The sequence below is a fragment of the Drosophila takahashii genome, chromosome 3L (genome assembly GCF_030179915.1).
Source record: "Drosophila takahashii strain IR98-3 E-12201 chromosome 3L, DtakHiC1v2, whole genome shotgun sequence".
NCBI lineage: Eukaryota > Metazoa > Arthropoda > Insecta > Diptera > Drosophilidae > Drosophila > Drosophila takahashii.
In genome coordinates, this window is record NC_091680.1 from 8,725,642 (window position 1) to 8,748,628 (window position 22,987).

Below are 22,987 nucleotides of genomic sequence, written 5' to 3' on the forward strand. Positions count from 1 at the left end.
TTAAAAACAATTCAGATAAGTTATATCAATTTTATTTTAATTTTTACCCATTTTATTTTGTTACTATTTTTTAAAGATTTGTAATAGTTTAAATGTTTTATTTGGTTACTACTCGCTATTAGTAAACTCAAAACTAAATAACATGATAAGATAGGATAGAAAAATATAGTAATTAGTAATTTTAATTACCATAAAAAACAGAACATTGAAATGTTAATTTGTGGGATTTTTTTTCTTTGAGTGCAGAGTTCGCAGTGGGTAAATGGGACAGCGACAACGTTTAATAAGTTGGGCACGGTAGCATGTAATGCGGAATTGGATTTGGATTCCGGTTCGGAATCCCCTAGCCCGGTTGCAGCTGCCACAAAACGCAAATATGCTAAATGTCAGACAGGAGGACGGGGTAGCTTGACTGGTTGGGGTCTGGAGCAAAATCAGGAAAAGGAAAAGGAGCAGGAGCAGAGGCGTGGGCGTCCAAAAGCACAGCAGGCACCATCCAGTGCAAATAAACAGGGACTCCAGGAGCTGGCGTGCAGCCTGGGAAACGAGGAACGGTTTGGAGGAGGAGCAGTTCAAGTCCTCCTCCGGTTAAGCGTTTTACAGCGAAGTTCATTTGTGGATCTCGGCTTCCTGATTACACTCGGCTGCAAAAAAAAAAAAAATGTGTTCATAATAAACAATATTAATAGTGTTAAAATTGTCGACTTTAAATATTGTTAAAATTTCCGTAAAGTAATGATATACTAAAAACAGGTGGACGCCATCTATACTATGTTCTAATAAAACGTTAATTATTATATTACAACAAATGATAAATAAATATAGTAATATAGTTTTATGTGCCTATTTGCTGATTAAACAAATGTTCCGCCTTATGGTAGCCATAAAAATAACTTTCAACTCTTCCGCCAACTTGTTGCGGAGTGTAATATATTTCTTATGGCCTGGCAAATGTCATGTCAACGCAAAAGTCAAAAGTGCGCGGCAGGTCGGTGTAGAACCACACACAAAAATTCGTACAACTGTTGGGCCGTATCCTTAACTGAATCCATATAAATTGGTATAAATATGTATGGCATATAGCGGGAGCAACGCAACCAGTTGATTTATACAGGAACCATGTTCGTGTTGATTTTCATTTAACGGTCTTTTAGTCAACTTCCTGACACAGTGACTGCCATATATTTACGTCTAGCTATGTCTACATAATGCATTGTTACTCCTTTCTCTGTTGCATACCCTATCATCATAAAACTTTAAGTATTTTTTCCTAAGTTGTTCAAGTAGCTCAGAGATTTATTTAGGTTTTTATTTTAAAGATTGAAAACTAAAATAAAAAGCGAAAAATCCTTCAAAAATACTCTTCTTAGTCAAGGTAAATTTATAAGTTAAATAAAATAAGCTTTAACAATAAATTTTTCTGTTTCTTTAATTCTTTAAATAAGGAATACAGATGCTATTTTATAAAACTTAAAAAAAATATAATTTGAATGAGCATATTTTTAAGTCGTATATTTATAATAGCTTGTCTTTAAAGACCTTTTCCTGTTTTATTTTAGTGTAACTTGGTATAAACACGCAAAGTCCCATAGCAAATGGATGAATGGAGCAAGTGAAGCCTTTCCCAGTCAGTAAGTCAGTCGGTTGGTCGTCCTCCTTAGGGGTAAAAGTTAAAGGGGAAACCCTTTTCAAGTATGCATTATGTCATTAGCATGTTGGCAAATATAAAGGGCCAAACTTTGTGGAATTTGGTTCTTTTTTTTTTTCTAGCCTGACGGCTGTCTCCTGTCTTTCGTTCGAGTTGCGATGACGAAATGTAATGTAGCATAAAACTGTTTACGAATTAACGAAATTCCAAACAATTATGCCCAAAGAAATTCGAATTTCCTGGGAAAGTTTTAGCCTGGACCTGCCTCAACAAGCCAGATTTTTGTCATGTGGCAGGGCAATTTAACTTTGTGCAATTTGGCATAGTTTGTGAGGCAATATTCTGATTATTTTGATTACTGTGCGAGCGCAACAAGATTCCCCCCTCCTCGAGCCAATAAACACTCCATTAAGAAAAATGCACACAAAATAGACAGAATTTATTAACCTTTAAGAAAACAGATTCAAAGGTATTATTATTCATTTATTCCCTTTATTTAGTATGCACAATAATATCGCACTGCACATGTTAAGATCAAATGTTTTCTTGAATTAAAAATCGCTGCATCGATCATCTGAATTTATTTCTGTGCAATCCGTAGTTCCGTTCCCAGGCAAAAGATTTAAGATTTCATGTTCATGGTTAAGGCCAAACGCATCTATTGTCACCGGTGGTTTTTCAGATGCAAATAATCCCGCCGAAAGCGCGATAATAACAAAAGCACGCCTTGAGCCGAACAATACCAAAAATCAAATAGATCTCTCCTTATACGAATATATGTAAGCCTTTAAGTTAATGCGATCGCAGAGCAGAGATAGTGAATTAATTTACTGGGGAAGTTGAATGCCCTTTGGGCTGCTGCTGCCGATGATAATGGTCTTGTTTGGAGCTGGCTAATAAATAAACTAAAATGATTTAGAACTCGACTAGAGAGCTGGCATTAAGCCGAGTGGAGTCATTAAGCCGCAGAAGTCGCACAAATTTTAAATGTAAATTATTTTAGATAAACTAGTTCCACCGGAAATATGCGAATGGCGGCTCATTTGTTCATCTGCCGAACTCCCTATCGAAAAGCGAAAAACTGCAGGCGGAAGTGCCTGAAGCTATAGCCAAGTGTTATAATTACACACAAAAGCGGACCGAACCGAACCGATCCGAAAGCAAAGTCAAGCAAAATCAAATCAAATATAAATATCAGTTGATGAGTTGGACGTTGAGTGACCTGCCTTCTGGCAGCGTCTCACAATGATGATCTCTTGACGAATTAATGAACTCGATAAATGCGTATTTAGACGCTAGATGTTAACTGTAATGAACCAAAACGAACCGAACCCAGGTTATTGCTTCCGGCTATTTTGGGCCCCTTGACCTTGTCCGTTTTTGGCCAAATTCGAAAGTTCAGTGCTCCATAGTATGGCCCATCTCCATCTGCGCGTAAGACACGAGCACATCTTGAACTTTCAAATCGAATCGCAACAGAACACTCATCATCATGACATTAGGAAGCCGCCAGTATACGAGTTCCTCTATAAAAACCAGAAAATAAACAAGCAACGGCTTCAGAATCGATTCACGAATCGCCATATGCGGATGCAAAATCCACAAAATAAGCCAGAACAAATTGTTAGTGCGACAAAAAGTGATCAGAAGTATGGACAAACAAGTTTTCGATTTATAAAAAAAAACAATCAAATAAGAGAACCCATTAATTAAAGAAAAGAAAAAGTTCAGATTAAAGGGAATCGAACCGGTGAATAAATTATGCAAAAATAACAAGAAGTTCTTAGCCGAAAGTCGAAATATTTCAAATGGTCAAGACGCGTGCCCAAAATCTCGTCTCGTGACGCGTTTGCCGCTTTTTTATTTCGGAACTTAAAACTTAAACTGGTCGCAAAGTCCGACCTTGACACTCACTTTTCTAAACAATCAGCTCGGTTCCGAATCCGAGACCATTTTTTGGTCTCTGCTTTTTGGCCAGCATCTCGTCTTCTTTCTCGGCCGCTTTACAAACCGCCCGTCAGTCTTCCGCCGGACCGGAGATGGAACGCACGGATCGCGTCCGCTGAACAGTGATCATCCATATTTACCCAGAGCTAATCGCTCCAACTAAAAGCTCTCGAAAACTCTTGCCCAATCGCTTAAACCACAAGTGCAGCGTGCAAACAATAAAACAAACCAGCCAAACAAAAGTGCATAAAAAACATACAAAAACGTGTGCCTGTCCATGCAACTGAATATTTTAATACATAATTAGCCAAAGATCGTGGAAGCATCTCAGAGTGGAAGTGTATTTACTATATATATATATCTGTGTATATAGATGGCAAAAATGTGGCAGGGAATCGTGTGGAGCTTGACTTTCTGCCTCGTTGGATTGGCGGGTTTCGGCCTCGCCAACAATCTCGCCGGCTACGAAGGGTAATCATCAGCGGCTACTCGCATTAATTATAATTTACATCGTTACCGAAAAGAAGAAGCAAAAAATAATACGTAATACACATCAATCAAGTGGCTCTTCTTTAGGCCAAGTCATTAATTGAATTTTATTTTTTCGGCCAGTGGTTAAGTGTTTCTAGCTGAGAAACGGGTTTTTGGCAACGATCAGGGTTTTTTCATCTGGTTGCGCTATCGAGGACGACCAATCCTCTCGTCCTGAATCAATCCAAAGGCTCCTATGAACACAGCTGCGTACATTATAAAGCCATCCAGCATATTGAAATCGTCTTGTTTTGATCGGTAGCATAGGTACGGAATGGCCATTATGGAGGCCAGCCAAAAATAACGATAGCTATGACAGAACCAATTGGTCATATCCTGAAGTAATCGCAGCATTTTTATTGTATTTTTGTTTTTTTTTGTTTTATGTATGTTTGTAGAAATTCCTTGGAAACAAAATGCTTAGATCACTAGAATACATAAATATATTGCAGATAAAAAAATTAAGAAAATAAAATGATTTCAAACACTATTTTTTTTTTATTTTAAATTTATTAATTTTTTCTCTATTTTACAAGAGTTCTATATTTAAAGTAATATGACAATTCACCTATTCATTTAAGAAAATAAAAATTAAAAACAAAACCGGAAACATTAAACAAAACTCAATAAAATGTATATATATTTTTTTGTTTTTTATATATGTTTATATTTAAATATATTTTACTATTGTTGCAATGGAAAATCATTGAGCTAGGCATTGTTTTTTGTGTGATAAAAATATTGAATAGATTTTAGAGCTACCGGTGTATTGTGTTTAATGTCTTTAATTATGCAAACACCATCAGCCGCATCTAATCATAGGATAAACAAAGGTTTATTTTACCTTAATATTTCCTCCAAAGTGTTGGCCGAATCCATGGTCATTGGTCGTGATTAGAAGTCGTCATAATAAACGTCGCTAAACGTTTTGTCGTTTGGCCAATGGCCAACAGTTGTACATTCAACAATGCCGTTGATAATTTGCACAATTTGTAATTGCCAAGCGATCGCAGTGCGAAATGTTTGTCAAACATGCCACGCCCCCCCGGCCTGTCAGCCGCCCATGTGGCGTATGAGTGATGGATGAGGGCATTGTGGTTGCAGAATTTCCGACTGGAATTCCGAATCGAAATTAAAAGATTCTTTCGATCAAAACAAGCCAGATGTTTCATTACCTAACCATTTTCAAGTTCAAAAATATGAAGCTAGACATGCAGAGTGATATGAATTTTACCAAGGTCGAATTAAGATGGACAATAGGCTCTGATTTGGTTAAAAATGCGTTGGGAAAATTTCGAAAAAAAAAATTCATACACTTAAAAGATGAAAAATGAGCCCCGCTGGCTATTTCATTTTGGCCAACAGCAGGAGCGCCTTATTAAATTATCATCGAATGCCGTTGGCTGGCTCACGTGATTAGCTTTTGTCTGCATTATAATACCTAATACCATATCATATGCCCCATGCCACCTACACAATCCCATAATGCAGGCGAGATAAATATGCAGGGGGACTTAAGAGTTGTGTTGCTTCATTATTATTTCTTGTATTTCTTGTATCTTGTGTGTGTTTTCGTTTTCCGTTGTGGAATTTCAAGAGATGATAAATTGGCCACCGATTCGTACGAGGTGGCAAAGAGCCAACAAACGGCGGCCAGCAGTCGCTTTGCATAAATTTATGAATCAACAACTCATTTTGACGCCAGGCGAGGGCGAGCTATAAATTAATTTGTTGTCCAATTAGTTGGAGACATGTGGAGCAATCATCGGGATTTCCCGTCGCTAGATTATCATTATCTGGCGGGGTATCAGTTAATTATGAACCGCTAATAAGCATATCACACTTTTCGATCCCAAAAATGGGTTTGCTAAAAAACTAGCGAAAAAGTGCAAAAATGTTTGGCTGTTAGATTAATTAAATGCCTGTCAAATGGATGCCAATATGTATTTGTCCAAACACAGCGTATCTCTACAATGAATTAATTAACACATATCCACCAAAACAATAGGTCACCCAACCTTGACATACTCATTAGAAATTATGGCTTTTAAATTGTTTATTGGATAAATTTTATCTTCTTAAATATTGAAAAAATAATATAAATTATAGGTTTTTCATTTTGAAAACATCTATTGGCTTGGTTTTAACATTTAAATATTCAATCTTTAGGATAAGATTGGTTTTAGAATTTCTGACATTTAAAATGGTTATGTATATAATTTTCTTAGACGATTATAAAAAATATTTTTAAAAAGCAAGGAGAAAAAGATCAGAACCAAGAAACATTTTGTTTGCCAATATTATTAGCTGATTACAAGAAATACTTATACAAGAATACTTATACAAAAATAATGATAGAAAAATTAGATAATTTCCTTATTTTCATACTCGAAATACTAAAATTCTTTATCATGGTTTCAGTTATACCAAATACACTGTGCAACATGGCGATGAGGATGCCTTCCGCTACATGGTGGATCTGCAGACGAGCGACGCGGAGCTGGACTTCTGGCTGCTGACCAGAAATTCCTCGGTGCTGACGGTGAGCCCCAAGCGGAAGAATCAGTTCGAGGCTCGTCTGTCCAGTTTGGGAGTCAGCTACCAGATGCAGCCCCTAATGGAGCTGATGGAGGCCCTTCAGGCCAACAGTTCCTATGCCGAGGACAATTACGATGGCGAGTACGAGGAGTGTCAGCAGGAGGATTGCGAAGAGGCAGAGCGTCCACGCCGAAGGACTCGTCGCCAGGCTCGCGGCTTCTTCTCGCACTATCCTCGGTACCATGAGGTGCTGAGCTTCATGAGCGGACTGGCCTCCAGATATCCGCAGTACTGCCGCTACGAATCCCTGGGGCGTTCCAATGAGGGTCGCCATATAGCTGCCTTGTCCATTTCCCTGAACAGTAGGATTCGTCCCCGTCGAGTGGCCTATATCCAGGCAGCCACCCATGGAAGGGAGTGGATCACCACGCAGACGGTTCTCTATTTGGCTTACGAACTGCTCAGCAATCTGCGCGCCTTCACAAGGGTCCTGCAGGATGTGGAGATCTTCCTGGTGCCACTTGTCAATCCCGATGGCTATGAGTACACCCACACGACGGTAAGTAAGGGAAAGGTATATTTATATGTTTTATAATAAATGAGGAGTGTGGAATCCCTTTTCAAATTAAAATTTACATGTTTCAAAATTTTTACACAATCTTTTATTGTTTAACCTAAAATTTGCTAGCCCTTGGATTAGTATGAATATCTTGTTTCACAAAAGCTATGAAATTTACAAATGATTACAACATAAAACATTTTACTTAACAAATATATCAAAGATTGAAAACATGTGTTGAAAAAGACTCGGTCATTTATCTTAAAGTACATATACGCTTTTAATATCTATAAGGAAACTGAGAAAAAGCACATCAATTATTTTTGAGAAAAGTGACACTTAAAAGTGTTTAAACGTCAGAGGATTTAAAAGAAATTTGCCATATTTTTAGAATTATCGTGTAGCTATGTACTTTTATACTTTATATTTAGATATTTATTTTAACGTTGAGCAGAACTGGTAAAATAAATTATAATAGTTAGGTATTATCTAAACATGTTAATAAATATTTTAATAACATTTTTTCAGGATCGTTTCTGGCGCAAGAACCGTCACCGTTATGCGGGTCATTCCTGCTCCGGCGTGGATATCAATCGTAACTTTGGAAACCACTGGAACTACCAGGGAGCCAGTCAGAACGTAAGCCACTTGTTGACCCCGACTTTGACCTTCGCCATTGACCCTCGATTTTAATCCTCCAATCCTTTCCATACATAAAACTACAGCTCTGCTCGGAGGTTTACTCGGGCACATCGCCCAATTCGGAACCGGAGACCTCGGCCGTTGTGAGATATTTGGAATTCAATCGAAACCGTGTGAAACTCAGCCTGGATGTTCACTCATTTGGCAAATTCATTTTTTATCCCTACGGCTATGCGAAGTGAGTATGGGCGGAAAGTGCAGTCTCCCTGATTTCCATGTTTCATGTCCGAAAATCCTCGGCTGTGGATGAAGGCCAGGCCGGCGGGTGGCCCAGAAAGAAAATTCAATTTACTTTTCAATTATTTGCTAAAAGCAATTAAACCCGAATATTTCTGCCAATGCTTCCATTTAATTCTGTTTTATTAGCACTGTCCCAAAAATATTAAGCTTTACAAAATATCTTAGTAAGGTGCTAAAGTTTTAAAATGTTATTCTTTTTTTCTCATTAAGTAATGATGCTAAATATTTGAGATTTTCAATCCGTTTTAAGTTGTCTAAGTTAAGTAAAAATATTAAATATATTTTGAAATATCTTTTCAATATTTATATCATCTTTACATCTAAGTAATATTTAATACTTTTCTTAATATCTCAATATTAATTTAAATTTTCTCTCTGTGTAGAAATACCGTGCCACCCACCGTGGGAACGCTGCGTTCGGTGGCTCTGAGGGCCGCCAACCAGATCGGCAGGTACCGCGGCACCCGCTACACCACCGGAACCTCCGCCTCCATTTTGTACGAGGCCTCCGGCAGCTTGGATGATTACGCCTATGGAAACCTGGGCATCCCCCTGTCCTACACGCTAGAGCTGCCCGGTGACGAGTTCCACGTGCCCGCCCACGACATCATCCACGTCTGCAAGGAGACATTCGCCGGCTTCATCGAGTTCATCCGGCACGTCAGCCTCTACTAGATGAGGCTCCCGCATTTCCTAAACTGTTTAAGCAATTGAATTTATTGTTTGTTAAATATAAAATAATTAGTGACCTCGTTGTTAAGCATTAAAGAAGTGAATTTGGAAAAAATATTTTAATTGTGCAATTTTTATTTAAATGCCTGAGAAAAATATCTGCCTTTGAAAATAAATTCTTTGCTTCATTAGTTTTTTGGACAGCTCATTGTTTAATGGAAAACAGATATCCATCATTTTGAGTTTCTACGCCAAACAAAATACGTGAACAAAATTGTCGACTTCAAATGAAATTTAAAAAATGTAATTAAATATTGACCTACTGAGAGTATTGAACATTTTTTTTGTTTAAAAATGCATTCGCATAATGGAAAACAGAATACCAAAATTGGATTGTTATTATGTTTTTATCTTCATTAAAGTTTCTGCCTCAATTTGTGTTTTTTTTATAAATCTATTTGACATTGAGTTTGGTGTGATCTGTGTTTCGGAAAACCCTAAGTGGTTTTGCGGAAAACATTTTTTCTTAGATTGAATTTTTTATTTTTATTTTTTTTTTTTATTTATTTTTTTTAATTTTATTTTTTAGTTAAATATTTAAATTAAACAATTATTTTTAATGAACTGGAACTAGTTTGTTTAAAAGCTTTTTCAAGCCCTGAACACAGAAGGGGGATCTACTTAGTTTGTCTATGCCATAAACAAAAACATATAAGCGGCTTTTTGGTATCGTAAGCAGGCGGCAGCGTCTCCAATAAAGTGATAAAAATGGGTAATGCGATTAGCCCCTACACCTGTTTTAGTCCAGTCAATATCGGACTTTCGGACAATAATGACTTCGTCGCTCTTAAGTTTACTAGCTCTACTGCTAGTGCAGCCATTGGTCCTCTTCGCCTGGCAGGATTACAAGGACTTCAAGGTGTACGAGCTGAAACCTCAAGGAGTCGAAGACCTGAATCTTATAAGAAAGTGGTCTAAAGAAAAGCCACTTTGGGATTTTCTCGGCCAAAAAAGGAATGAGAGCTCACTCAAGGTGATGATACCGCCTGAAGAAGTTGATTGTTTAGTTGAAACTTTTAGTAGATATCACATAGAACATAGAGTTCTAATTGAGGACCTTGCACCTTTAGTGCAATCCCAACGAGAGGAGAATTTGAAGAAAAAGCTACTCATCCAAATGCCCCAAATCGATGTTCTTGCAGCTTTTTATACCCACTCGGAAATTAACGATTACCTGGATAGTTTACCCCAAAGATTTCCCAAACGAGTTCAGGTGAAGCAATTCGGATGGAGTTACGAAAGACGAGCCCTCAAAGTTTTGACAATTACAAATGGAGATGGAAAGGGTAATAAACCAGTAATCCTAATTGATGGTACCGTGCATGCCCGGGAATGGATATCACCCTCGATGGCCCTTTATATCATCCAACAGCTGCTGGATAACTACGCGGAAAACCAGGAGCTTTTAGAGGACTACGACTGGGTGATTATGCCAGTGGTCAATGCTGATGGATATGAATACACTCATACGGATTCTCGTTATTGGCGTAAGACTCGTCGACCTACCAATAATCCGGAATGCGTTGGTACGGACATCAATCGGAATTTCGGCTACGAATGGGGCCACGATGAGGGATCCTCTTCGGATCCCTGCGAGGATATTTATCGAGGGGAGAGCCCTTTCGACCAACCCGAGTCGCAGGTTCTGCGAGATGTGATGCTCCATTATAGGGGACGACTTAACTTTTATCTCTCACTCCACTCCTACGGAAACTATTTCCTTCTACCCTGGGGTTATACCAGGTAGGATTATCTATTCTTATTAATTTGATGATATATATAGGAATAGGAATAACTGAAGAGATTTGATTATTTGTTTCGCTTAGCTTGATTGATTTTTTAAATTTATTATAATTTATTTATTTTTAATTTGTCCTCGTTAAAGTTTCGTATTAGTTTCGTAATGCAAAAATAGTTGTTTAATAAATTTAAGTGTTCTCATGTAAGCGATAAAGAAATAATTTATTGAAGGCTTTGTCTGGACGAAAAGTAATCCGAAAAGTGACATCAACTAGTCACCTTGCTATCTGAGGAAAAACCCAGTTTTTAAAGTTTATATTTTTTTATGGAGAACTAGATTTGTTTAAATTCTTCTGATTCATGATTTATAACTTTTTGATTAGTAAGTTAGCTTAGAGATGCATAATATATAATCGGTTTCTAGGCAATGATTTTATAAGTATATTTTTCTAAGATATTTAATTTTATTTTATTCCAGTGATTTTCCGGATCACTACCAGGACATGATGTCTGTTGCGGATGCCGGTGCCAAGGCGATTGTCCACTCCACCAATGGAATCTATAGCTACGGAAGTACCTATTATGTGCTATATCCAACTTCTGGCGACACGGCGGACTTCGCTCTGGGCGTGGTAAACGCCACTGTGGCCATGACCATGGAGCTGCCGGCTGCTGGATTCATGGGATTCGATCCCTGGGTCTCCCACATCGAGCGATTGGTCACGGAAAGTTGGGTGGGAGTGCGGGCCATGGCCGCGGAGGTGATAAGGCGCTATCCGGCGTAATCGGGCTGTAAATAAAGAGACATTAGCGGTGAATTGCGCCAGCTCTGATTTGCGGGTCACCCGTGCGGGAGTTTTGGAGTGCTTTATTATTTATTGATCCATTTGCCGATTAGATATGTGGCCGGGTGACTTTGGCTGGCTATTTAAGTGGCTCTGCCCAGCCACGCGGTTGCTTAGTCTGTGCGAAGATGAAGTTCTCCCTGGGTTTGCTAGTGCTCTTTCTGGGCGCCGCCCTTGTGGCCGCCAATCAGGATTACGAGGGGTAAGTTTGGGAAGAGGAGAGGTGTGCTTAATGTCCTAAGAAATCAAATATATCATCATTTAAATGGTTTGATAAAAAAACTTACATAAGCACTAAGAAATTTCGGAAGAATAATTTAAAGTGCCGAAAATATTGGTTAGTTCTAAGTTCGAACTACAAAGAGGTCTCCTCAATGTTGACTTCCATACTGTCAGTTTTTTTATTTAGGGAGACATTATCTAGTTTTAAGATATAATTTTTTAAATACAAATTTTCATTGACATTGATAAGAAGAATTTTTCAAAGAAGTTAAAAGAGCTTTCATAATTTTAATTTTATACCAAGCCACTATCTTCACTCAATCAATATACTAATTTTCAAACCTTTTTCAGTTACCGCATTTATGAGGTGATTCCTTCAAATGCAGACCAGGCTAAATTGTTGTACCAGCTCAGTTTGGAGGGATTTGATTTCATCAGTGAGAGCCGTCTGTTGGGACATCCCTCTCGGGTGATTGTGAGTCCCGACCAGTTGGAGCAGTTCCAGCAGTTGGTTGAGGGAGAGAAGATCACCAATAGTCTGGTGAACTCAAACCTGGGAGCTTCCATTGCCGAGGAGTTTGCCCAGCGGCAGATGCAGCGACTTTTGGCCCCCATCACGGGCAAGGGTCGCCTGAGCACGGAGCGCTATTACAGCCACGAGGAGATCATCAACTATATCGATGACCTGGCCCAGCGTTTCCCCAGTCGTGTGTATGTAAGGACCGTGGGTTGGTCCTACGAGCACCGAGTTCTGAAGACCATCACCGTCACAAATGGCGATGGCAAGGCCGGCAAGAAACTGATCTTCTTGGATGGCGGTTTCCATGCCAGGGAGTGGATTTCCCCAGCGGCTGTTCTGTACGTCATCGATCAGTTGGTGGAACAGTTCGAGGAGAATGCCTATCTGCTGAAGGATTACGACTGGGTTATTCTGCCTTTGGTCAATGCCGATGGTTACGAGCACACCCAGACCGGAACTCTGGCCCGCATGTGGCGCAAGACCCGTCAGCCCTATCAGTACGCCGGACAGACCTGCTATGGAGCCGATCCCAACCGGAACTTTGACTTCCACTGGAACGAGGAGGGAGCTTCCTCGAACCCCTGCGCTGATACCTATGCCGGCCCAACGGCCTTCTCCGAACCAGAGACTATTGTAGTCCGGGATCTGATGCACTCACTGGCGGACAGGGGTGTCATGTACCTCACCATCCACTCCTACGGCAACTATCTGTTGTATCCATGGGGATGGACTTCGTAAGTCATTCTTAAAAATAATTAAATCATTAAAATGTACTTCTACTTATATTTTTTTAATTTTTAGCGATCTGCCCGACAACTGGGAGGATCTGGATGCTGTGGCTCGCACTGGAGCTGAGGCAATTAAGAACGCCACTGGAACGGAGTACACCTACGGATCCTCCACCAATGTCCTGTACATTGCTGCTGGTGCCAGTGATGACTATGGCTACTATGCCGGTTTCAATGTGTCCATCACCATGGAATTGCCAGGAGCTGGCAGCATTGGATTCAATCCTCCAGTCACCCGCATCGATGAGTTCGTCACCGAAACCTGGATTGGTATCCGCGCCATGGCTGAGAAACTGATCGAGATGTACTAAAATAAATATAAATAGTTTCCAATAAATCACCATTTGTATTACTTAAGTACGCTTTTAAAAAAAATATACAATTTCTTTGATAATAACATGAATTGCATTCCTTGAAATGCAGTTTTACAAGAAACATTTATATTTTTTTAACTCTCACTTATTAATAACTCCTTTCTTCTTAAAAAACAAATGCAATCAAAGTCGAATTAAATTCACTCAACTTTTCCGAACGTAATTGGGAACCACGCTGATAAATTTTCGTTATTTTTATTGTCGGCAATCATATTCTCCGATCGATTTCACTTGATTTTACGACCTTCCATATAGTTCGATTTGGTGATAACGATTCGAGATTGTCGTTCGGGGAAGTTTCTTCGAAAGCTTTGAATTTGTATTACTCAAATAGCTTGCGACTTGGAAAGATGGCAGTTTGGTGGCTTTTGCTGGCTCTCAGCTGCCTGAGTTTTTCAGATGGACTGCAGAAATCCAATAAATACGAAGGGTAGGATATTGGATAATAATTATATTCTAAATGCTATTTCTAATTACCACCTTTTCGTAGCTTTAAAATATACCAGTTATCTAGTAAAGCTCGTTCGGTGGCATTGGAAGAAGCCCTTTCCGAATTGGTCAAGAATGCATCATACTATGAGGTTTTCCCGGGCTTCAAAGGCGGCAATTCAGCCAAGGTGATGGTGCATCCCGATGAGCAGGTTAACTTTGTAAAGCTGATGGATGACAACAATGTGGACTATGATATTCTCAACCGGAATGTTGGCCTCACTCTGAGCCGCCAATTCGAAACGAATCGCATGTTGCGCCAGTGGTTTCCTTACAATGGAAGATTGGGAACGGAGAGATACTATTCGCATGATGAGATCAACCAGTATATCGAAGATCTTGCGGGGAAATATCCCACGAGGGTTTTCCTAAAAACCGTTGGCAAGAGTTACGAGGGTCGTTGGCTGAAAACCATCACTATAACCAATGGAGATGCCCGGCGAAATAAGAATGTAATCTTAGTGGATGGTGGTTTCCATGCTCGCGAGTGGATCTCACCTGCAGCTGCGGTTTATCTGATCGATCAGTTGGTAAATAACTCACAGGAGAATGCCGATCTGCTGCAGGACTTCGATTGGGTCATCCTTCCCGTGGTCAATCCCGATGGCTATGAGTACACCCAACTTTCGGCGGATACTCGTATGTGGCGAAAGACCAGGAGGCCCAGCAGCAACGATTGCATCGGTACCGATCCCAACCGGAACTTTGATTTCCACTGGAATGAGGAGGGTGCATCGCTGGATCCTTGTGATAATACCTATGCCGGTGCGAAGGCTTTCTCAGAACCAGAGGCTCTAGTGGTGGGAGATCTCATCCATAGCTATGTGGGTCGAGGAAAGTTTTACTTGACTTTGCATTCTTATGGCTCCCTAATTCTGTACCCTTGGGGCTGGACGGCGTAAGTATTATTTTATAATTTTCCTCTCCGGTTATATTACCTTTGATTCTGATCCATACCTGTTAGAGCTGTTCCCGATACCGTTGAAGACCTTGATGAGGTGGCTCAGGAAGGTAAAAATGCTATTCTGGAGGCCACAGGAACTGTCTATACGGCCGGACCCTCTACGACAACTATTAATTATGCTGCTGCTGGGGCCAGTGACGATTACGCCTTCAATGCGGGCTTCCCCATTTCGTTTACAATGGAACTGCCCGCTGGCGGTACTGGATTCGATCCCCCGGCCTCGGACATAGATCACATAGTTAAGGAGACCTGGGTGGGCATTACAGCCATGGCTCGGAGGGTCATTAAAAAGTATCCATTGTAAAAGATCTTTACTTTGATATTTGCTTGACCATTATGACTACACTCAAGTGATAGCAAGCTGCAGTTATCATCCAGATAACGTTTCGGTTGATAATTGCAATAAATACTTCAACGACTAGCAATAAAGCTGAACTGTTTAAAGAAATAAATGAGCAATGGTTTTATCCAAAATTTAAGTGCTAATAATGTCCGACCAAAAACTTTCGTAGGAAATTTTAATTTTAAATTAATTAACTGATTGCATAAACAATTACAGACCCTCCACCATCAAGGGAACTAGGATTTTTTGTAAATTTCAACAAACAGCTCCCTTGCCTCCCATTACTGAAAAACATTACTTTTGGTTTCTAATCGCAATGTTTACAATGACGTAAATGGTTCGAGACCAGATTTTATGAGCAGGGTTGTCGATCTCAAGTGGGTGCCCTCAAATGTATTCAGAATTATAAAACCCCTCTGCCAAAGCCAATGTCCGAGATTGTATTCTCTAGGGAATATAAGTAGTGACTCAATTCGAATAATTATATATTTGTGAAGTGAGCTTATAGACCCTCAGTCGAGTTTTTCTCTCCGCGTATCACGTTTGAAGTCCCAAAATGCTTAAGCTTTTGAACCTATTTGGAGTACTTGTTTTTTTAATTGTCCTAAATAAGTCAATTGCGGACATTCCCGATTGCAATTTCTACGATACGGTGAATATTTCGGATATTAAAGAGGTGAATAATACATTAAAGTATGGAGACTTCATTATTCCCGTCAATCAAACGGGACTATATGACTCTATGGAATTGGTGAATGGATCTATTGTGACAGTGAAAAACCATAGAAGAGCCTGTGTCTGTAAAAACAGGAAATGCATCCGGTTTTGCTGCCCCCGAAAAAAGCAAACTCCTCTTGGCTCCTGTAGCGATGATTTTGACATTGCGATATCCGAAATGGAAGAAATGGGTAAAACCTTCCATGACCACATAATCTTAAGAGATTATGCCTGTGAAGATCTAAACATCAGGGGATATACATGGATTGAGGTTTGTCCTTCGATTTGTCTTACAAATGTTTCGCCGTCTTACCTGGTATTTTTTGTAGAACGAGCACTTTTTGGTTCAATCCTTCAACTGGACTGAAAAGGTGGAGTACAAAATCTATAGGTATTCATCGAAGTTGCTGCCGCCGGCGGTCCGTGAAAGTAAGTACATAAAAAGGTTATCAAATTTATTTACTTTTTTACTTTTTTTTCTATTTTATAGTCGGCTTGATTTCATTGATTTGTTATATTCTTACGATTGCTGTTTATCTATACGTAAATAAACTTCAAAACTTAGGCGGAAAGTGCTTCATCTGTTGTCTCTTCTGCATGTTTATGAAATGCCTTTTCTGGGTGCTGAATTCTTGGAAATTGTTGAAAGGCGTGCACTTTCTGGCAGGTTGGTCGTCTAAAAATTATTACAAACGAACTTTCTAAGTCGTTTTGTTGTGATTTTTTCCAGGTTATATGACTTTCTTCTTCTGGATGGCTTCCTTTCTTTGGTTCTTTGCCTTAAATCATGTATTTTGGGAGAGATTTGGGTTCGACAAGAGTAAGCCTGCACGGTTCCGATTTAGAACCTATTCATTCTTTGTGTGGGACAGTGCTGCGATGCTAACCGTACTCATCTATACCTTAAACTATTTTTGGGGGATCAACCCACGGTACATGTGCCAGTACTCCATTTGGTTAAAAGAGGGAAATGTTTCCATTTTCTATGGAATCTACTATGGCCTAATGCTGACTGTTAGCCTCTTGAACATGATGTTCACTATCCTGACGGTAAGGATTCTACGAAAGCAAATAAGGGATCTGAAGAAAAGCAACCCAGTGATGGAGATCATGACGTAAGGTTTTATAAACTTTGAGTTTGTTTCCCAAGAATCTGAAATATTTTTTTATTGATTAAAGTTACGTAATGTGGTTGCGGCTATCTACGATCTTGGGAGTCACTTGGAGCCTGGATTTATTTCTCAGTGTTTTGCAAACCTATCATTTTTGGCCGCAGGTCCTGCGTTTTGCCGACTACTTTCATGCGGCCTTTGGTATAACCATTTTTGTGCTATTTGTCCTCAAGCGCAGCACGCTTCAATGGCTGAAGGAGGGGTGAGTCCTCAACGTTTGAGCCAGATGATAAATTAACCATGTCTCTATACCACCAGGAATCGGGTTAATATGACGCAAAAACATCCTGATGCACACATGGCCGAAACATCCTGCTAGCCAAACAAAAAGTATGGAAAAACTTTCATTAGTTTGGCCAAATGTGTGTAATGATATGGCAGCCATCTGTACTATAGTTTTATTTTTGTACACTAAAGCTTTCAATAAATAATTAAGTTAAATTTGAAGTTTCTCTAAACCTTTTTATCGGAATTCTTTTTATAAATTACCGATAAGGACGTGCTAAAAGTCAAAACTTTCTTATGTCGTTTATGTTTATAAAGGCTAAAAAGAACGAAGAATTGTGTAAATATTACTATGGGAATACATTTTTGATTAATTCCCTTATCCCCAATTAGTATCAAAATAGCCCTATTTATCAACTATCGGGGGAATTCGTAGCAATGACGTAAATATGTTTTTCTACAGTTGATACTTTTATGCTGTGGACAAAAAATATTATTTACTTAATTTAATATTCTTGTTATCGCTATTTCAACTGATTCCACCCTTCAGTTTTGTTCTGAATTTTTGAAGATTTTCTCCTATTTGCGCCGATTGTCATGACTCCTATATTTTAACATTACGATCTCTTTGTAAAGAAGCTTCACTATTCAACTTGAATAAAATTGCCTAAGAGTCATTTAAGCAGTTAATTAGGCTATTTCTGGTTATCCATGATAATCTAGACTACCACTTGAAGTCCGTCGCACTTGATGAGCTCAATTAACAGACCGCGATAAGTCCGTAGAATCCCGCCCAGTGTGTCAATGCCGAAACTCGAGTGATATGACCCTCTCGACGGGACGCCCGCCTATCTCATCGAGCATGAAAAAGCCAGGAACGGGAATAGAATTTCCAATTAGTTAGAAGACGTTGCGATTAGAAAATATCAATGGCTCGTTTATTGCACTCGCCTAGTACTTCTCGGCGACTTTCTGGGCCATGGCCTTGATGCCCACCCAGGTCTCGTCGACGAAGGACAGGATCTGGCTGGTGGTGGGATTGAATCCAGTGCCGCCAGCCGGCAGTTCCATGGTGATGGACACCGGGAAGTTGGCCACTCCGAAGGCGTAGTCATCGCTGCCGCCGGCGGCGGCATACAAAACGTTGGTGGAACTGCCCACGGTGTACTTGGTACCGGTGGCCTTCGTGATGGCGGCCGCACCAGCCTGGGCCACCTCATCGTTGTCGCGCCAGCTGGTGGGGAGAGCCCTGCAAAAATATTTAATTTTTTAGAAGAATTAAGGGTCTAGACCAGTGGTAGATAGGCAATTTCTCTGCCGCTGCGCTGCTTGCGTTTCGACGCTCACGTACGCTGTCAAGCAGGAAAGCAGTAAGTCGTGCGTTCTTTCACTGTATATATGCTGGTTTTGCTGGCCACCACTACTTTATAAATATAGATCTACTTACGAGGTCCAGCCCCACGGGTACAGAAGGTAGTTGCCATAGGAGTGCAGGGTCAGGTAGAACTTGCCGCGTCCAGTCAGCTCGAGCAGGAGATCGCGGAGCAGCTGGGTCTCCGGCTCGGAGAAGGCCGTCTCGCCCTTGAAGGTGTCGGAGCAGGAGTAGCTCGAGGCACCCACCTCGCCCCAGTGGAAGTCAAAGTTGCGATTGGCATCGGTACCGTAGCAGGCACTGCTGATTGGCTTGCGGGTCTTGCGCCACATCCGGGTGCTCGTGTGGGTGTACTCATAGCCATCGGGATTGACCACCGGCAGGATGACCCAGTCGAAGTTCTTCAGCAGTTCCGAGTTGACGGCAAAGTTCTCCACCAGCTGGTGGATCACGTACAGAGCTCCAGCATGGGCGATCCATTCGCGGGCATGGATGCCAGCATCGAGGAAGATCACATTCTTGCCGGTCTTGCCATCGCCATTCGAGATGGTGATTGTCTTGATGTCACGGTTTTCGTATGACTTTCCAGCAACCTTGACGGAAACACGACTGGGATAGGCGGCGGCCAGTTCGTCCAGGTAGGCATTGATCTCGGCATGGCGATGGAAGGCAGTGAAGCTAACGCTGCGTCCGGCGGAGCGCAGATTCATCGACCGCTGGTTCTGGTTATCCTCGCGCTCCTGACGCAGCGCCACTCCGAAATCCTCACTGACCACCGAGAAGTCCACGTTGTACTTCTCCAGCAGATGCTCGAATCCCTCCTGGTCGCCGGGCTTCACCATCACGCGACTCGGCGCGTCCAGGGAGCGGGGCAGGTCGAAGAAGTCGTACTCCTCGTTGCCGGACAAACGCAGCAGCAGCTGCTTCTCGAAGGCATTGCGAGCATGGATGTCGTAGATCTTGTAACTGTTGAAAAAAAATGTGTGTGAATTAATATTGTTTGTTAAGTTTGGTTTACTTATTATTTTAATTAATTTTTAAAAACTGAGGGGAATTTTATATTGTCTTTAAACTTTAATAATAATTTAGGCTTCTGTTAAAAAAATGTAACTATTGAAACTTAAACCTAATCATAATCTTTCTTTTATCAAGAAGAAATATATTTCCAAAGGGTATACAAGTTATATTATTTTTAATCTTTAAAAAAATCTTGAGCTTCTGTTGTGAAAATAAATAAAACGCATGGAACTTAAATTGTTATTACTAAAAACTTTTGATATTGATTTTAAAGAAATAAGATTGGCTAACTAAATGTTTGTTGCAATTACTTTATAAGATTTACACTTTAAAAGAAGGTAGCACCCTAAATTTAAATTGATTTAAGTTGACTAATTGCCCGTGGAAACACTCCTCCTCCGCCGGATCGCGATCACTCACCCATCGTAATCGTTGGCCGCCAAGGCTACGCCGCTCAGCAGCAGAACCGCAGCAAATAGTTTCAGCATTTTTTAGTCAGCTCCGTTCCGTTTGGGCCCAGGGCTTCTAATGAGGCTCACACCAAAGTATCGTGGCTTATATAGCCAACAGCCGACTCACCGATCATTCATTCGTCCTCTTATCAGAGGAGAACTCTATCGACAAAAAAGAGTAGTTATCAGTGCTATCAGTGGGCAGATGATGGGCGATATTTGATTTGATTTGTTGTTGTGTCGAGCGATGGGGCAATTCTGGAGAAAATCTCTCAAAATTTATAGTCTTTGACAAGAGGGTGACAGACAGCTTCGTAGTAGAAGTTTTTCATTCGACAAAGTCATGACTTGAGGTTTAAATACTTTGTCTTGTGACGTTAATGGTTGGTAAGCGAAATCAATGAATGATTGTATTGCATTTTATAGTAAACACTATTCATTTTACGGAGTAAGTACGTTTCTGTGAAAAAATATGTATATAACAAGTTTTTAGATTTAATCTATAGTTCAATTTAAGTGAAAAAAAAAACAAATATATTGATATACCAATTTAAAATTAATTCATTTTTACGAATTAGCAAGAAAAAATTAAAACAATTTTTATTTAATTTTTCAGCACACCTTTTAGAGAAAAAATTTTAATATTGCTTGATGTAATAGTCTATTTGTAATAACACTAAATAATTTTTTAATTACCTTTTTATACCCTTGCAGAGGGTATTATGATTTCAGTCAGAAGTTTGCAACGCAGTGAAGGAGACGTTTCCGACCCCATAAAGTATATATATTCTTGATCAGCATCACAAGACGAGTCGATCTAGCCATGTCCGTCTGTCCGTCTGTCCGTCCGTCTGTCCGTCTGTCTGTCTGTCCGTCTGTCCGTCTGTCCGTCTGTCTGTTTCTACGCAAACTAGTCTCTCAGTTTTTGAGCTATCGGGACGAAACTTTCGCAAAAGTCTTCTTTCTATTGCAGGTAGTATATATGTCGGAGCCGACCGGATCGGACAACTATATCTTATAGCTCCCATAGGAAGGATCGGAAGAAAAAAACTTTAAAAAATTCTAGCTTCGGTGTTTTTTGAAATATTACCTTCTACTTTTGGGGATGTTATTTTTTAAATATTTCTGAATTTCGAATTAATTATTTAAAAAATCGGACTACTATATCATATAGCTGCCATAGGAACGATCGGAAAATTAATGGAAAAGTAATAGGAAATAAATTCTAGCTTCTTTGATTTTTATTGTATTATCTTCTACTCTAGGATATGACTCTTTTTAAATATTTCCGAATTTCAATTTTAATTTGATCAAAATCGGACGACTATATCATATAGCTGCCATAGGAACGATCGGAAAATTAATGAGAAATATTAGAAAATTAACATTTTTGCGATTTGTTAATTAATAGGAATGATCTGCAAGGGTATATAAGCTTCGGCTGGCCGAAGCTAGCTTCCTTTCTTGTTTGTAACAAATTCTTGTCCAATAATACCTTTTCCCTATTTTTAAGTTAAAGCTTGGAATTTGTGAATTAAAAACAAGTTATTAACAAATAACTTAACTAATTGCAGACGGTCCCAAATCAATATATATTTGTTCAGTCCACAGATATCTGCTATTTTTGGACAGCTTTGGAGCAACTCGTAAATTTGGTCTTCTGACTTTACGCAATCAACATTTGATTTATATGGTTCTTTTGGCCTTAGACTCCGTCACTTCTTGGAGTGCGCCAGTCGCAGTCTCTATCTCTATTTTTTGGTATTTGAATTTGTTTGCAAAACGTGGCTTTATCAGTTCGTTCTGTGCACTGCACCAAGAAAAAAGTTTGCAGTTTAAAACAATGAAAATCTATAGAAGGCCTGAACAAAAAAAATTAAAACTAACCTGCACGCAAAAACGGAGAAAAAAAATCAAAAACAGACAAACTAAAAACTCTTCTGCCGCGCACACAAAATATATTTGAAAATTTATTGCATTTCATGAGTTTTTCCATATTTGTCTGCATTTGTAGGCAGAGTTTTGGTCACAAAACTTTCGGCATCTGCCAAAAAAACAACAAAACAACGACGGGGAAGTTGCTTACTTAAAACTGACAATGAGCGCATGGAAATGACAAAAAACACTGCGGAAACTGTTGGCTCGTAATTTTAAAAAAGGCCCATTGGAAGCGACAGCCAAAACTCCTCCCCCTAAACTGCGTTCTGGAAATTGGTCATGTTCCCTCTGGATAACAGGGTATTTTAGACCGCTGTTTCAATCTGGTTATAAACTCAGTGGAAATCTAAATAGAATAAAATGCTAAAAAGTACCTGGTAAAATTTCAAACATTAGAAACAAACATTTATATTTCTTTAAAAGATTACTTTTTATATTCTTCATATACAGCTTTGCATTACAGCTAATATATCTAAAATATCATTGTTATAAATATTTTTTGTATGCGCAAGCATTTGTTAATTGTTTATTCATAGTTTATCCCTTTATTTTATGATGTATGTAATCATAGGCATACAGTTAATGTGTTTAGTTGTCGACTGATTTACGCAACAAAATTAATAAGTTATAACATTTAAGATATAATTTTTATATCAGGAAGAAAATTAAAATGCACATCGGCAAAAGCGCATTAAGTATTCGGCCTGTTGGCCGAAATTCCTTGTCCATTTTGTATTTTTTGTGGACTGTGTGTGACTGCCCGTAAAAATTCTGTATGAGTGAGTGTGTGATTGCTCGGCTGTATTTGTTTTCCTTTGTGTTTACTTTTTTGGTTTCAAAAAACTTTAGCCAAAGTCTTCCAGCTGGCTTTATTCGCCTGGACAAAGCGGTATTGTTTGTCACGCAGCCATT

General features: G+C 39.5%; 6 protein-coding genes and 1 long non-coding RNA gene across 7 annotated transcripts; 5 read left to right on the top strand and 2 right to left on the bottom strand.

Moving 5' to 3' along the window:
- Positions 1-3,863: 3,863 nt before the first annotated feature.
- On the bottom strand, positions 3,864-4,555 carry LOC138913143 (uncharacterized). Its single transcript, XR_011418757.1, has 2 exons — positions 4,113-4,555; positions 3,864-4,057 (listed from the first exon to the last, which is right to left on the bottom strand). It is a non-coding gene; the product is annotated as an uncharacterized lncRNA (long non-coding RNA).
- On the top strand, positions 3,969-8,933 carry LOC108065865 (carboxypeptidase B). Its single transcript, XM_017154098.3, has 5 exons — positions 3,969-4,066; positions 6,548-7,223; positions 7,752-7,862; positions 7,949-8,103; positions 8,549-8,933. Exons 1-5 carry the CDS (start codon positions 3,969-3,971, stop codon positions 8,838-8,840), a joined length of 1,332 nt encoding a protein of 443 aa, XP_017009587.2. The 3' UTR covers positions 8,841-8,933.
- A 725-nt stretch (positions 8,934-9,658) lies between these two features.
- LOC108065769 (carboxypeptidase B1) lies at positions 9,659-11,523 on the top strand. Its single transcript, XM_017153907.3, has 2 exons — positions 9,659-10,640; positions 11,116-11,523. Exons 1-2 carry the CDS (start codon positions 9,670-9,672, stop codon positions 11,420-11,422), a joined length of 1,278 nt encoding a protein of 425 aa, XP_017009396.2. The 5' UTR covers positions 9,659-9,669; the 3' UTR covers positions 11,423-11,523.
- Positions 11,524-11,608: 85 nt separating this feature from the next.
- Positions 11,609-13,369, top strand: LOC108065761 (carboxypeptidase B1). The gene is made up of 3 exons (XM_017153897.3): positions 11,609-11,684; positions 12,056-12,958; positions 13,026-13,369. The coding sequence occupies exons 1-3, from the start codon at positions 11,611-11,613 to the stop codon at positions 13,321-13,323; spliced, it is 1,275 nt and encodes a 424-aa protein (XP_017009386.2). The 5' UTR covers positions 11,609-11,610; the 3' UTR covers positions 13,324-13,369.
- A 360-nt stretch (positions 13,370-13,729) lies between these two features.
- On the top strand, positions 13,730-15,318 carry LOC108065763 (carboxypeptidase B1). The gene is made up of 3 exons (XM_017153899.3): positions 13,730-13,816; positions 13,877-14,773; positions 14,840-15,318. Exons 1-3 carry the CDS (start codon positions 13,737-13,739, stop codon positions 15,141-15,143), a joined length of 1,281 nt encoding a protein of 426 aa, XP_017009388.2. The 5' UTR covers positions 13,730-13,736; the 3' UTR covers positions 15,144-15,318.
- Positions 15,319-16,077: 759 nt separating this feature from the next.
- On the top strand, positions 16,078-17,454 carry LOC108065795 (probable G-protein coupled receptor Mth-like 6). Its single transcript, XM_017153941.3, has 6 exons — positions 16,078-16,170; positions 16,229-16,328; positions 16,390-16,566; positions 16,630-17,014; positions 17,079-17,273; positions 17,330-17,454. Exons 1-6 carry the CDS (start codon positions 16,078-16,080, stop codon positions 17,388-17,390), a joined length of 1,011 nt encoding a protein of 336 aa, XP_017009430.3. The 3' UTR covers positions 17,391-17,454.
- Positions 17,455-18,212: 758 nt separating this feature from the next.
- Positions 18,213-20,393, bottom strand: LOC108065853 (carboxypeptidase B1). The gene is made up of 3 exons (XM_017154084.3): positions 20,106-20,393; positions 18,744-19,634; positions 18,213-18,545 (listed from the first exon to the last, which is right to left on the bottom strand). The coding sequence occupies exons 1-3, from the start codon at positions 20,171-20,173 to the stop codon at positions 18,248-18,250; spliced, it is 1,257 nt and encodes a 418-aa protein (XP_017009573.2). The 5' UTR covers positions 20,174-20,393; the 3' UTR covers positions 18,213-18,247.
- Between the last annotated feature and the right edge of the window lie 2,594 nt (positions 20,394-22,987).

Excerpts from the sequence above, each read along its gene's own strand:
- LOC108065865 (XM_017154098.3), top strand. The coding sequence starts at position 3,969 with ATGGCAAAAATGTGGCAGGGAATCGTGTGGAGCTTGACTTTCTGCCTC. Across the intron at positions 4,067-6,547 it reads AATCTCGCCGGCTACGAAGG|TTATACCAAATACACTGTGC; the intron begins GTAATCATCAGC and ends TCATGGTTTCAG. Across the intron at positions 7,863-7,948 it reads ACCAGGGAGCCAGTCAGAAC|CTCTGCTCGGAGGTTTACTC; the intron begins GTAAGCCACTTG and ends ATAAAACTACAG.
- LOC108065769 (XM_017153907.3), top strand. The coding sequence starts at position 9,670 with ATGACTTCGTCGCTCTTAAGTTTACTAGCTCTACTGCTAGTGCAGCCA. Across the intron at positions 10,641-11,115 it reads CTACCCTGGGGTTATACCAG|TGATTTTCCGGATCACTACC; the intron begins GTAGGATTATCT and ends ATTTTATTCCAG.
- LOC108065761 (XM_017153897.3), top strand. The coding sequence starts at position 11,611 with ATGAAGTTCTCCCTGGGTTTGCTAGTGCTCTTTCTGGGCGCCGCCCTT. Across the intron at positions 11,685-12,055 it reads GCCAATCAGGATTACGAGGG|TTACCGCATTTATGAGGTGA; the intron begins GTAAGTTTGGGA and ends AACCTTTTTCAG. Across the intron at positions 12,959-13,025 it reads TATCCATGGGGATGGACTTC|CGATCTGCCCGACAACTGGG; the intron begins GTAAGTCATTCT and ends TTTAATTTTTAG.
- LOC108065763 (XM_017153899.3), top strand. The coding sequence starts at position 13,737 with ATGGCAGTTTGGTGGCTTTTGCTGGCTCTCAGCTGCCTGAGTTTTTCA. Across the intron at positions 13,817-13,876 it reads AAATCCAATAAATACGAAGG|CTTTAAAATATACCAGTTAT; the intron begins GTAGGATATTGG and ends ACCTTTTCGTAG. Across the intron at positions 14,774-14,839 it reads TACCCTTGGGGCTGGACGGC|AGCTGTTCCCGATACCGTTG; the intron begins GTAAGTATTATT and ends CATACCTGTTAG.
- LOC108065795 (XM_017153941.3), top strand. The coding sequence starts at position 16,078 with ATGGAAGAAATGGGTAAAACCTTCCATGACCACATAATCTTAAGAGAT. Across the intron at positions 17,015-17,078 it reads CCAGTGATGGAGATCATGAC|TTACGTAATGTGGTTGCGGC; the intron begins GTAAGGTTTTAT and ends TATTGATTAAAG. Across the intron at positions 17,274-17,329 it reads CTTCAATGGCTGAAGGAGGG|GAATCGGGTTAATATGACGC; the intron begins GTGAGTCCTCAA and ends CTATACCACCAG.
- LOC108065853 (XM_017154084.3), bottom strand. The coding sequence starts at position 20,173 with ATGCTGAAACTATTTGCTGCGGTTCTGCTGCTGAGCGGCGTAGCCTTG. Across the intron at positions 19,635-20,105 it reads GCGGCCAACGATTACGATGG|TTACAAGATCTACGACATCC; the intron begins GTGAGTGATCGC and ends TTTTTTCAACAG. Across the intron at positions 18,546-18,743 it reads TACCCGTGGGGCTGGACCTC|GGCTCTCCCCACCAGCTGGC; the intron begins GTAAGTAGATCT and ends ATATTTTTGCAG.